Source organism: Epinephelus lanceolatus, chromosome 3 (genome assembly GCF_041903045.1).
Source record: "Epinephelus lanceolatus isolate andai-2023 chromosome 3, ASM4190304v1, whole genome shotgun sequence".
Classification (NCBI taxonomy): Eukaryota; Metazoa; Chordata; class Actinopteri; order Perciformes; family Serranidae; genus Epinephelus; species Epinephelus lanceolatus.
The window spans coordinates 203,650-218,679 of NC_135736.1; the positions used below are offsets into that span (position 1 = coordinate 203,650).

Below are 15,030 nucleotides of genomic sequence, written 5' to 3' on the forward strand. Positions count from 1 at the left end.
GGATATGGCCTTAAAACATGGCTGATGACACCATACGCAAACCCTGAAACCCCTCAAGAGGTGCGCTATAATAACATACATGCCCACACACGCGCCGTAATAGAGCACACTTTTGGCGTGCTTAAGGGCCGCTGGATGTGTTTGGATACAGCCAGTGGCAAACTACTGTATACCCCTGAGAAGGTGTGCAAGATCATCCTGGCATGCTGTGTCCTCCACAAACTTGCAATGACCCATGGCATTCCTATAAGACCCAGCGTGGAGCCACAAATCTACGCGCAAGAGGACGCACAGTCACATGTGGGATCTCCTGCCAGGGATGCAATTCAGGCCCGTCATTGATGCAGCGTCTTTAAAGGGATAGTGCACCCAAAAATGAAAATTCAGCCATTATCTACTCACCTATATGCCGACGGAGGCCCTGGTGAAGGTTTAGAGTGCTCACATCCCTTGCGGAGATCAACGGGGGGAACGGGCAGCACACCTAATGGCAGACGGCGCCCCAGACTAACGTCCAAGAACACAAAATTGAATCCACACAATCTCCATACTGTTCATCCGTAGTGATCCAAGTGTGCTGCAGCCGCGACATAAAAAGTTGTTTCGAAAAACGTCATATGAACTCTGTTTTTAGCCTCACTGTAGCGTGTAGCTCTGACTGCTTCTCTGTGCTCCGCGTTCACGTGTGCACGCTCAGGGTGATCGGTGATGCACGGTCTCTGAAGAGCAGCAGTCTTGTCAGTACTGATGTCCAGATTCTCAAGTGCAGGCATCGCCAATTCCCAGACTGAGCAGCAAAGACTTTCCTCACCCGTTGGCACTGCTTTGCATTTGAAACAACTACACCACCAGGTTTCCAGTGCTCGACTCCGGTATTCTGTGGCTGGCTGAGGGTTAGGCTCATGAGCTGCGGCGGCTGCTTCGTCCAGTAGCCTGAGTTCTGTCCGTATACTCGGGCTCAAAGAAATACGACTCAACAAAGAAATGCAGTTCCTCTAGCCTGGTTCCAGACCATAGAACCCGCCCACTCAACTGAGTAGGCTTGCATCTCTGGTCTGGCATACTTCAATGAATTTGCGATTTATCGCGTCCAAACGCTGGACGGACCAATGAACGCCGGGGGTGGGGGCGGCTCTAGCAATTAGCCAATCAGCGCCACGCTGATGTCTAGCTGTACGCCGGTGGGTAACTGGTGAGGATAGCAACAATGGCGACCGCTACAGATCCTACAGACCACATTGACGATGCTATCAAGGTATTTCGCCACTACTCGCGTTAATGGAGGACCAAATTAAGGAAGCTGCTAAACTGGATTTAACGGCAATGCAGCTGGGCGTGCACGACGACGGAGACATTTTAAACGGGCAATGCTCGCTTGTTTTCGGCACCCCCGAGGCATGGATACTAATGACGTCAGATTCTGGGTGAGATGTTGATCTCTACTGATTGGTTAGGGAAAAAATCAAATTCCTTTCCTTCCCTTGTAAATCACCTTCAATGGAAGCCATGTCAGACTGAAGGTTCTGGGAGCTTCAGTCTGACACTCAGGCTACAGTTCCTCCTCAATTTCAAAGTCTTCAGACATGTTGGGCTGTCCTTTGCTAAAAGACCGTGGTGCAAATTATCTTTTAGCGACTGTGGCTACCGTTGTCTCCCCCTGCGGTGCACATGTCACGTGATGTAAACACGGGTGAGCAAAGCTCATGCTTTCGCTGGTCTCGCGCAGGCGTGCACACATGAACGCGGAGCAGAGAAACAGTCAGAGCTACAGGCTACAGTGAGGCTAAAAACAGTTCATATGACGTTTTTCGAAACAACTTTTTATGTTGCGGCTGCAGCACACTTGGATCACTATGGATGAACAGTATGGAGATTGTGTGGATTCAATTTTGTGTTCTTGGACGTTAGTCTGGGGCGCCATCTGCCATTAGGTGTGCCATCCCCTCCGCCCGCCGATCTCCGCAAGGGATGTGAGCACTCGAAAACTTCACCAGGGCCTCCCTCGGCATATGGGTGAGTAGATAATGGCTGAATTTTCATTTTTGGGTGCACTATCCCTTTAATGATGGTAAGTTACAATGCGTAATTTCAAAATGCAAACTGAATAAGTTATGATTCTTCCTTCGGCTTTGTCTACATTTGTATTAAGTAAATTAAACACACAGCACTTCAATACACATGCACTCATTTATTGGTGTGGATATTCAATGATTGTTTCAGTGTTTTGTTTATGTTATTTATGCCTGTCGCTTCCTTCACTGCATCCAGGAGAGCCAGCTGATTTTGGACAACCTCGCCAGTCAGGACGTGGGCATGCCGACGAGACTCCTGAGGCGTGCTCTGAGGCGTTGACTGTGGGGCTGGCAGCTGGGAGTGAGAGGTCGACGGCACTCGTTCATCCACTGCATCGTCTGGGGCTACGATTCATATTAAGTTGTTAAATTGTTGCAAACGGATTTGCCATTTTCATTTGAATAAAATGTTTTTCGGATTGACTTGTGCCTGTTAGGAACACACATAATTGCAAATATAACAGTAAAGTTACCTTGGGGTTCTCCTTGGATGTCATCACTTTCACCTTCATTTCGTGGACATATTCCATGAATGGATGTTTGTCCAATTATTGCTGCTAGTCTCTCATCATGTGGCGTTAGATCAGGTGGACCTTGTCCTCCACCAGTCTCCTTCTTTTTCTTCTTGCTCGTAATGCGTTTTTGGCATCAACTTTTATGTCGAACCACTTTTTTTTCACCTGGGCCACAGTGCGCTTCTCCGGGGATACTACGTTGACAGCCTTGGTTACTGCAGTCCAGGCAGCTTTTTTTTTTTTTACCATGGTCACCCCCAAGGAGACACTCTGGAAAAGTATTCCTTTTCTGGCTTCCACCTCGGACACAATTGTTTCTATTTTTGTGGTTGTAAAGTTCTTTTGTTTTTTGCCTTTTGGCGCCATCGCTTATAACAAACTGTGAAATTTACTTCTCTCCTTGTGTAACCACTTCCTTCATTCATGAATCAACTCTAGGCAAGTGGTTTCCCTATATGGAGAAATAGGGGCGTGGTAGTATGCTAATCACAAATTGCGAGCACGCAATTTAGAATGATTCTGATTCACACACATACGCAAGGTGGTGAGAACAAAATTGGCCGGTGCGCAGGTGTCATGAATCCCACGGTGATTTTGCGTATGCACTTATTTTGTGCGCAAAGTAAGAACATTTCCACGCACATAGTGAGTGAGACCCAGTGTGACTATTGCACAAGAACACATTGCGATGGTGATGCTCTAATGATATTGTGCAGCCCTAAATTGAACTGAATTCTATGGTTCATCATAACCAGTTTTTGGATTGGATTTATGACCCCTGGACCATTCTTGCACTGCATAGGAGTGACCCCCATCAAGTTGTTGGAAGTAACTAAGTAACTTCTACTTTAAGTACATTTTAAACCAACAACTTTTTACTTGAGTAGATTTTTTCGATGGGTAGCTTTACTTGTACTTAAGTAGAATTTCATCAAAGTAAAGGTACTTTTACTTGAGTAGAATTTTTCAGTACTTTTTACACCCCTGCCTAACAGTCTTTCCACAGAATCCCTCGCTATCAGATCAATATTTAATTACTTTTGATTCCTTCTTACTTGATTACATGCCACTCAGCAACAGTTACAATACTAGATGTTGCTGTTGTCGCAAAATTTAAGGAAATGATTCCATCGTCGTTAAATTTAATACCATGTACTTCAGTAAGTTTAAACTCTCTCGAATTGATCATCTTATCGATAGCACCGTAGGTTTGCTTCGAACAACACTCGACCCTGTAGCACTTCTTAAAAATAAGTTAACAAAGCAAAGAAAGTTCGCTCCTTGGTACAACTCTCAAACCCGTAAGTTAAAACAAATATCACGAAAATTTGAAAGGAATTGGCGATTAACCAAACTGGAAGAATCTTGTTTAGTCTGGGCAGACAGTCTCAAAACGTATAAGAGGGGCCTCCACAATGCCAGAGCAAACTATTACTTAGCATTAATAGAAGAAAATAAGAACAGCCCCAGGTTTCTTTTCAGCACTGTAGCCAGGCTGACTGAGAGTCACAGCTCTATTGAGCCTTGAATTCCTTTAGCCCTTAGCAGTAATGATTTTATGAGCTTTTTTAATGACAAAATTCTAACTATTAGAGGCAAAATTCATGACCTCTTGTCCTCAGATAGTACTTATTTGCCCTCAGACACAGCTGTAAGACCTAATATATATTTAGATTGCTTCTCCCCAATTTCTCTTCAACAATTGACCGCAATGATTTCTTCATCTAAATCATCAACATGTCTTTTAGACCCCATCCCAACTAGGCTACTTAAGGAAGTCTTACCTTTAGTTAACATTCACTTATTAGACATGATCAATATATCTTTATTAACAGGCTATGTACCACAGTCCTTTAGGGTAGCTGTAATTAAACCTCTTTTAAAAAAGCCCACCCTGGATCCAGAGGTGTTAGCCAACTATAGACCAATATCTAATCGTCCCTTTCTTTCAGAGATCCTTGAGAAAGTAGTCACAGACCAGCTGTGTGACTTTCTCCATGATAATAATTTATTTGAGGAATTTCAGAGCCAAGATTTAGAGTGCATCATAGCACTGAGACAGCACTAGTTAAAATTACAAATGATCTTCTGATTGCTTTCAGACAAAGGACTCGTCTTTGTACTTGTTTTATTAGAACTTAGTGCGGCATTTGACACAATTGACCATCAAAATCTGCTACAGAGACTGGAACATTTACAATTGTACTTATCGATGAAGCCAGAAGAAACTGATCATTTAATTAACCTTCAAAATTGCCTCAAAGACATTAAAACCTGGATGAGCTCCAATTTCTTTATGTTAAATTCAAACTTAAGTTATTGTTCTTGGCCCCAAATACCTCAAAGACTCGTTATCTGATGACATAGTTTCTCTGGATGGCATTGCTCTGGCCTCTAGCACTACACTAAGAAACCTCAGAGTAATATTTGACCAAGATTTGTCTTTTAATTCCCATTTAAAATAAATCTCACAGACTGCATTTTTTCATCTGCGTAATATTGTGAAAATTAGGCCTATCCTGACCCGAAAAGATGCAGAAGAATTGGTCCATGCTTTTGTTGCCTCTAGGCTAGATTACTGCAATTCCCTATTATCAGGTAGCTCTACTAAGTCTTTAAAAACTCTCCAGCTAATTCAGAATGCAGCGGCATGTGTACTGACAGGAACTAAGAGGCTCCCTGTAAAATATAGAATTGAATTTAAAATCCTACTTCTAACTTATAAAGCTCTAAATGGTCAGGCTCCGTCATATCTTAGAGGCCCCATAGTGCCATATTATCCCACCAGAACATTGCGCTCTGAGAATGCAGGGTTACTCATGGTCCCTAACTGTGCATTCACACCAAAAGCGTCATGAGCGTCATAAGCGGCCGGCAGCCATTCATTTTCAATGTACGCTTGCTACGAAGGGCGTCAGGGGCGTTGGCTGCAGCGAGCGGCGTGATGCCAGCGACCAGAGCATCAAGTAGAAGTTGAGAGAAGCTGAACTTTATGCAAATGAGCAGCGCCGCTGCCAAAGCAGCAGCCAATTGCAGACCGGGATTCGGGTATGGAGGTCTAGCCTCTCCCGGAGCTGTACGAGCCGGTGAAATTCACCGTGGAGTTGCCGGGTTTGCAGGACTCTCTGGACCCAGACAGCCCGACGGCTCCGGGCCCTGTGTTTCCTCAGCAAATACGCCGATGCAGTACAAAGGAGGCTTCCGAAAGTGCGATTAATGAGCTCCCGCTTATTTACCACCAATTACATTTCTCAGTGGTCCTATGTGCCAACAGGAGAATAAAATCATAATTATAAAGGACTCATAAAGGCTATATTGACTGTGTTCATTAGCGTTATTTTAATTGTGCAATGAAAGTCATGGATAATACAAAGTGAAGACATAAATGATATATTTGTACATCCTTGTAAAGTGAACAGCCGTGTTAGCCTTGATGGACACATCTGCCGGCCCCACCCCTTCGGCCGCTGCAAGCGCCTGCTGGAGCTGCTGCCAGGCAGCGCGATGCCAGCGACCTGAGCGACCGCTGGCGCTCATGATACTTTTGGTGTGAATGCACAGTAAAGTCTCCAAAAGTCCTTTTGAGCCTTCAGCTATCAGGCTCCTCTCCTGTGGAATCATCTTCCTGTTGCGGTCCAGGAGGCAGACACCTTCTCCACATTTAAGACTAGACTTAAGACTTTCCTCTCTGATAAAGCTTATAGTTAGGGCCAGCTCAGGCTTGCCTTGTACCAGCCCCTAGTTAGGCTGACTTAGGCCTAGTCTGCCGGGGGATCTCCTATAATACACCGAGCACCTTCTCTCCTTCTCTCTCTCCTTTGGTAACACTCATGTCCTGTTACTGCATCTCGCTAATTTGGCCGTACTGCATGTCACTAATTCGGCTTCTTCTCCAGAGCCTTTGTGTTCCACTGTCTCGCAGGTTAACTTATATCGCAGTGGTGCCTGGATAGTGTGATGTGTGTGGTTGTGCTGCTGCCGTGGACTTGCCAGATGCCTCCTGCTGCTGCTGTTATCATTAGTCATACTTCTATTATTTTATTATACACATATGATTATTGGCACATATGTATACTATCATATATATACTTTCAACATATTGTACCACAATAGCCGTAATTATAATTATAATATTATTACTTTCATTAATGTTGTTGTAAGCTACTGTCATTACCGTCGGTCCGGCATCTCCCTCTGTCTCTGTCTTTCTGTTAATTGTGTCATGCGGATTACTGCTAATTTATCATGTTGATCTGTTCTGTATGACATCTATTGCACGTCTGTCCATCCTGGAAGAGGGATCCCTCCTCAGTTGCTCTTCCTGAGGTTCCTACCATTTTTTTCCCCCGTTAAAGGTTTTTTTTAATTTATTTATTTATTTTATTTTGTAGTTTATCCTTATCCGCTGCGAGGGTCCAAAGGACAGAGGGATGTCGTATGCTGTAAAGCCCTCTGAGGCAAATTGTGATTTGTGATATTGGGCTTTATAAATAAAATCGATTGATTAATTAATTAATGGAACTGTATGTAATGAAACTCAACACTGAATATGTTAAATGAATAAAATTGACACTTAATAGAATAAATCATTACTATTAAACAGTGTACACTTATCTACACTACACTACAGAACCTCCATTAATCGTGCGATTTAAATGTGAAAAGTCTCATTGACTGACCGTCACCTGTGTGTATGTAGAGAAGGAGAGGGGCCGAGGGAGCGGAGCTGTGGAAACATCCTGCAGTCTGACATACTATCATGCGTTTAACTAACTCATTAGACTAGCTATATTCTAGGCATAAACCAAATAGGATGATGTGTATAACATATACATATCACTTCAGAAATATGTAAGCTCCTTACATAAGTCCTTTAAATCCTTCCACCTGGATGCAATTCTCAGAGTCAGCAGGGATTCAAAACTCAGCAGTAAAACAGTAAGTTCCTTTTGGCCTACCAAATTCATCAACTGAAGGCTAGGGTAATCAACCACACGAACTTGACACCCAAACCATTGTGTGTCCATTCCTCAATTATTCTATTTCTTATCGTGCCCTACAGCCCAACAATCAAAATAATTTTTCGTTCATAAAAATGAATCCAAGTTGTGAAAATTGTTTTAAGAGGATAAAGACAGGAGTTCTGTTGGTATACTGGGTGCCATAAAATGAGAATTGTAATACTCAGTCACTCAGAGCATGAGCTTGGCCTTCATTTGTTCTATAGGACAAAAAACATGCACCATTTTTCAGAGGGCTGGACTTCTGGTAAAATTTTGTGTTAAAGGAGTTAAAGGCTCATATAGAGACCCATTCAAAATATACGCCACCTGAGCTCAGTCATTGAAGAAAATGAAACCTATTGATTTAAGTTTTATGGTATTTCCCCTTGTTGCATTTATGGTTGCTTGAAATATGAGCAACGCTTTTTTACTGAACTGAATTTGCCTTAAAAACAACTCAGTTTTCATGGGATTGTGTGGTTCTGCTCCTGTGATAGATAATGTCTAATTTTCAGGAAAAATATGCATCCCTAGTTAGCACTATTAGCTGCCAGCTGCCAGTTCAACCACCTTCATGTTGAGAACCGTGTGCAGATAATCCTGCCCCGGACTCTAAATCACAGATATGCTCTAAATGTAGCATTAAGTGTCTGATTAAGTTGTCAATTACACTGCCCAATCCTTTTAGGTGGACAACCAATTTTCCTCTGCAGTATATTTTTTGTGCTACGCATTTTTAATCTCACCTGTCTTTGCATCTGGTCTTGGACACTCTGCAAGAAGATGGTCATCTCACCCACTTTGGCTGTGGCTGTCCTCAAGTCAGCCTTGGCCTGCCTACACCAGGAGGACAGAGAGAGAATAACAGTTCAAGCATATAACATAGAAACCTGGCTTCAATCTTGAATTTGTACTCTTACTTGGTTATTACAAAATACTTCCACATTTGGATTATAGGGTTGAACTTGTAGTGATGTTGATAGGATTGCCATGTAGTGAGTCTCTGGGAACCACAGGTGGTCCTTTGATTGGGTCCCAAGGAAATTAATGGATCCTAGAGATGCACAATCATGGCTAAAATGATAATCTAAGACCCATTAAGATCAGAAATGTCTGTCCTAATATCCTACATATTCATTAAGTCATTGTATAAACAAAAACAAAAAAAAAAAAATAGTTATTGTCTTCTAGGAGTCCTTGGGGACCTCCGTGTCATGCCGCAAACACTGCCACCTCCGTGCACAGAGCTTCAGAGAGTCAGGAATGTTGGTGGGCAGGCAGGTGTCACATCTGTGCATAGCACCAGAACAAAAACACCAACACATAACTGACAGTATGAGAATGCATCCAAAACACAAGATTCACTCTTACCGCTTTCTGTGACATGGGAAAAACTTTCACAACAAGTCACATAACATCACTATTTTCTACGATTGTTGTTGACAATGAGTGTCATTACATGAACATGAATAACCCATTGATTACGAGGCTTATTCCGGTTATGATCATATTTGGGAAATGGTGTTAACATGAACACAGAGAAAGTGGGTAATTCATGTTCTCCATAAACATTGCTGTTTCTGTCAGAGTACTCTAGCTAGCACATCTGGGTTTCCCATTAACAGAATATGGTGTTTACTGTACATGCTCAAACACATTGATGGGATACTCCAAAAACCCGATCATAAATGGGTTATTCATGTCCAAGCAAATGCACTCAATGTGGCGTTATCAAAAGAAATAACAGGGTGCATCCCACTGACACATCAATAGTGACCTTGTCTGATCACTGAACTAGTGCTGGGTGGTATACTAATTCATTTGGTATAGCGGTTGTAACTGCTGCAACTCTTCATCAGGCAGCAAAACATATTATAGTGTTCATCACGAAGAGCCAGAGGATGGAGGAAGTCACACATGTGCCAGTGGAGGGGATGGGAGTAGATCTTTTCCTGACCTCCTGGATAACAGACAACTTGACAGAGCGACCTCAGTATGTCCTCAGGATTTGATTTGAGTTTATTCAAGGAAAGCAAGTATAACAGAAGCATAGCAACAAATGAACAGGAAAAAAATAAATGAAAGAGACTGAGTGAAAATGCACATATTCGAAAAGGAGTGAGAAGTAAAAAACTGGTTTGGCTGTTTTCATTTTGTGTGGAAATGAACCAGTTTGAAATGATAAGTAACATATGTGTGCAAATGGTGTTGAGATACCTTTGATGACTGTCTTTAGTAGTGGCATGTCGATATCTTTGACATCAGTAGACTTCTTGTTCTTAAAGTTTTTCACAATGTCCAAAATTTCATTTTCTTTTACTGCGTTCAAAAACATCAAGCAAGTATTTCTCTCTATTAAACTTAAATTTACCGGGGCGTCTGTGGCTTAGTGGTAGAGCAGGTGCCCCATGTACAAGGCTGTTGCCACAGTGGCCCGGGTTCGACTCCAGCCTGTGGCCCTTTGCTGCATGTTACTCCCTCTCTCTCTCTCCCCCTTTAACACTTGTCTGTCCTGTCAAATAAAGGCTAAAAAATGCCCCCAAAAATATCTTAAAAAAAACAACTTAAATTTACCTTTAATGTCCCTGGGTCTGTAATTTTTCCTGCTAGCTCCAGTCCTACATGTACAAAGAATTCATTAAACCTATTTGCTACATCATCCATGTTATACTTTTCAATATCCTTAGCAATAAAAAATTTAGGTAAATTATTTTGTCTAGAGCCATCTTTTATGATGTTGTTTAGTATATTCCATAGTCCTTTAATATTATTTTTGTTATAATTTAATATCCCCTTAAAATACCCCTTCTTACTACCCCTTACAATACTAGTTAATTTGTTTTTATATTTTTTTATATTTATTTTCTGCATCTTTAGTTCTCTGTCTTATGAAATCTCTATAAAATGTATTTTTCTTTTTACAGGCATTTTGTAGCCCTTCAGAAATCCATAGACACTTATGATATGCTATTTTTCTGTTAAATCTTTGAATTGGACAATTTTCATCTTATAGAGAGCAAAATATTCTTAAGAATTCTTCATATGCACTCTTAACATCTTTTTCTCAGTTCTGTTCCAATTTTAGTGTGTTCATAGCTTCTTCTGTTCTTACTTGTCTGTATTCCATTTGATTATTTAAATCATTTCTAAAAGTGCAATCACAGACTGTAAAAACTGGCAGGTGGTCACTAATATAACTTATTAATAAACCGCTTACTGTATTGTTATCAATGTCATTGGTGAATATATTGTCAATAAGAGTTGTACTGTGAGAGGTGATTCTGCTGGGTCTCGTGATTTTGGGGAATAAGCTCATGCTGTACATTGTGTCAATAAATTCATCTGTAGGTTTATGCTTATTATGATTTAACAAGTCAATATTGAAAAATAAAAATAGTCTTGTTACTTTTGGTGGATAATTGATAATTTGCCCTTTGATTTAATGATCTCATTGTATTGTTCATCAGTGTAGTAGCAACAGTCATTGTTTATGGTGTTAAAGAAGTTACTGTCCGGGTCTATGTCTTGTTCCAAGTCCAGTATGTAGTGATCCGTGTATTCAAATGTTCTCAGTTGCAGTTGTTCATATTCACTTATCCTCCGTGTAATGTGATTTTTGTCTCTTGATGTAGTGTGAGTTCTGTCAGTGTGCGTCATCATGGTGTTCTTGTGTTTGTTACCTCAGAGCGCAGTCCAGCACAGTCCATTCCACTGTAATCTGTCCAGATCTTGGTGATCACTGTACAGTACCATCCGGTTCATAACAGTCATTGATATTCATCCAGTTCCGTGATGTTTCTGATGCAAAACACTTTGGCTTCTTCTGGGGTTCCGTTTAGTTAATGAATATTTTACAGTTGGATGTTCAGGTGTTTTGTATTTTTTGTTTCCTGAGTTGGCGTGCTTTTCTGGCTATGCCAGCATTCTGTTTCGTTCGGTGCTCATTTATGAATACATCTGTTCCTTGTAACTTCTGTCCTTGTTTCAGTGGTGCTGTTTTGTGTTTTCTATTGACAAACCTCAGTATGACGGATGGTTTGTCACTGGTGTTTCTCCGTGGAAGAGGGTGGCATGCTTCGATGTTGTCACAGTCCAACTTTATTCCCTTGGACTGGAGGAACGCAGCCACTTGTTGCTTCACAGAGATCACATCTAACCGTCTCTGTGTAAGAGCTCAAGCGACTTTTTAATGCCACTGATGTCTTCCATCGCCGGATTCTTCTTGGGACCCATGTCCCTCCTTAATACTAATACTCTGTCTGTGTGTGTTCAAAGTGGTAAGAAAATGAAGCAGTGGCGTCTGCTCTGTCCGAGTCCTCTGGAGAAAACACACCTGCTGCTCGAGCCCGACTTCACCTGTCACACCGTCACTTCCCTGTTGGCACTCATGAGCCAGGTAGCCAGAAACATGACTCCAAATGAATGACAACATTGCTCCATAAATTTGTTCACAGACTGGCAGAATCAGAACCATCCTCACTTGCTCATTTATGAATACATCTGTTCCTTGTAACCTCTGTCCTTGTTTCAGTAGTGCTGCTTTGTGTTTTCTATTGACAAACCTCAGTATGACGGATGGTTTGTCACTGGTGTTTCTCCGTGGAAGAGGGTGGCATGCTTCGATGTTGTCACAGTCCAACTTTATTCCCTTGGACTGGAGGAACGCAGCCACTTGTTGCTTCACAGAGATCACATCTAACCGTCTCTGTGTAAGAGCTCAAGCGACTTTTTAATGTCACTGATGTCCTCCATCGCCGGATTCTTCTTGGGAACCATGTCCCTCCTTAATACTAATACTCACAATGTCTGTGTGTGTTCAAAGTGGTAAGAAAATGAAGCAGTGGTGTCTGCTCTGTCCGAGTCCTCTGGAGAAAACACACCTGCTGCTCAAGCTCGACTTCACCTGTCACACCGTCACTTCCCTGTTGGCACTCATGAGCCAGGTAGCCAGAAACACAACTCCAAATGAATGACAATGTTGCTCCATAACTTTGTTCACAGACTGGCAGAATCAGAACCATCCTCACTTGTTTGCAAACGTTTTACACAAATCTGCCCAGTTGAAGTGTTCAGACGTCGCTCTGCTCACAGCGTCACTACTTCTATGTTCCAGTCATTCACCTCTCGTGAATTTCACTTTCATCAGCACTGGTGCTCCACAGGGAACTGTTTTAACACCATTCCTGTCCACACTCCAGAAGGTGGACTTTAAGTACAACTCAGAGTCCTGCCACATACAAAAATACTCTGACAATACAGCTATTGTGGCGTGTATCAGGAGCAATCAGGAGCAGGAGAAGATGGGCCTTGTTGATGCCTTCAGGAACTGGCGCAGTAAGTGCTGTCTCCACCTGAACACAGCCAAAACCAAGGAGATGAAGGTGGGTTTCAGAAGAAAGAGGTCACCCAACCAACCAGTCTCAATACAGGGGGAGGACATTGAGGTGGTCCACACTTACAAATATCTGGGGGTCCTCTTGGATGATAAATGGGACTAGTCCGACAGAGGAGCAGCTGCAGCAGTTGGCTCATCTCACTGCATTGCAGAGCGGAGCGTTTCAGGAGATCCTTCGTCTCCACAGCAATAAGACTGTTTAACACCTCCTGAATCCAGTCGCTCACACACATCACCTTAGCCACAACTGGACTGTGGAATGAGCAATTCTAATTTAATTAGGGTCTGGGCAGCTAAGCTGTCGGGACACTATCGTAATCCTAGGTATTCTTCTTTCTTCTTTTGAGGAAATCATACTTCCCATGGATGAAAACTCACCAAACTTTGCACAAAGGTCCAGTCTCATGCCAGATATCCTCAGCTGTAAACTCAAGCCAATAGTCTTGATGGTGGCGTTACAGCAAGCCTCTAAAGTTCAAAACTTTGAAAATTCATAACAAATCAACCATGCATGCTTCACAACTTTCATCGAACTGTAGCCCCAATACTGAAGAAACTTTTGTACATTTAAACCTATTAAAAATTATGAAGTTCATCACTTTTCAAAAACTGTAAAACTTCTTAAACCTATCTCCTCCCACAACTTTTGCTCAATTGACACCGAACTTGCTACAGAGCATCTTCAGACTGTCCTACAAAAACTATGTTTCTCAGATTTTTGATTTATCAAAAATTGAGCCTACAGTGCATCAAAATGTTTGACTGTAAACGGTACTATAAACACACATGCAAATTCTTGCTAAATAAATCTTCAATGTTCATGAAAAAAAAATAAGACAAAATTCTAGAGTCATGGTAGATGATGTGTGGCAAATTTCAGACTGCACGTCTGGCTTAGTCAATTTGTGAAGCTACAAGTGAATTGTCGCTGTCTAATTAGCTCAGTGAGATAGAAATTGATTCTTAGTCTCAGAGGTTGTGAGTTCAAGCCTCAGCTGATGCAAAAAGCAGATTGTGTTGCTAAATTCCTAAATGTCTTCCAATTCTTCTGCTTGTTGCTCAGAATTGCCTAAAAATGCCCGGACCCGACCCATCGTTGCGCAGCAGCTATAATTTTAATTTGATTTTTAATTTCTATTTATGCACTTCTTCTATTTTATCTCTATTTTAATACCACTACTTGTTGTTGATGAGGGGAAGTGTGGTTGCTGTTTTTTATAAGCTGCTGGACAGTTGAATTTCCCTTCAGAGATGAATAAAGTTCTATCTATCTATCTATCTATCTATCTATCTATCTATCTATCTATCTATCTATCTATCTACACTACATTTATCTGACTTTTTTTTTTTTTTTTTTTTTTTTTTACAAACCAAACAATCAATTGATTAAAGGAGAAAATAATCAACAGATCAGCCCTCTGGTCAGGGTGACAGACTTCGCTCATATAAGACACCTCATTCCTGCTGCTGTGAGAGAGCAAGTGAGATAATGACATACTGTTAAAATCAACCAAACACGAGCTGAGCAGGAACAGGAGACCAAAAAAAAAAAAAAAAAATTAAAAAAAGGCTCTCTGAAAATTATAGGCTTGTTCGAGATGAACTGCGCCTTGCCTTCTCCTGGAAAGTGGACGAGAGCAGGCGGTTGCAGCAGGAGGCGGTGAGAAAAAGCTGCAGTGAAGTTGGACAGTTTCCCAACGGTTTCCAGCAGCCTTCCCCCCACCCTGTGGAAAGCCTCCAATGAGCAGACGACAGTATCAGCTTCTACTGCAGGTTTGAAAAGGCCCTTTCCACACCTCTCAACCACACAAAGGCATTACCTACACCCCCAGCTCAGTGATCAACACCATCATCCCTGAAATTCTCCACAAGAAGCTCATCCAGCTCACGGTGCCTGCCTCCACCTGTCAGTGGATTACCAGCTTCTTGACTGACAGGAGGCAGTGTGTGAGGCTGGGGAGCATCACATCCAGCTCCCGGTCAATTAGCACCGGCGCCCCCCCAGGGGTGCGTTGTCTCCCCACTACTCTTCTCCCTGTATACCA

The 15,030-nt window shown here is 42.1% G+C and overlaps 1 protein-coding gene across 13 annotated transcripts in view; it reads right to left on the bottom strand.

The window, feature by feature from the left end:
• Positions 1-15,030, bottom strand: part of sclt1 (sodium channel and clathrin linker 1) — a 164,408-nt gene that overhangs the window by 69,996 nt on the left and 79,382 nt on the right. For all 13 annotated transcript variants that reach the window (XR_013488366.1, XR_013488369.1, XM_078163298.1 and 10 more), the window contains one exon: positions 8,337-8,427. Coding sequence is in view for 11 of the 13 variants with exons in the window: in XM_078163298.1 (XP_078019424.1) it covers positions 8,337-8,427 (91 nt within the window). In the remaining 2 variants the exon portion in view is untranslated. The remainder of the gene's footprint in view (positions 1-8,336; positions 8,428-15,030) is intronic.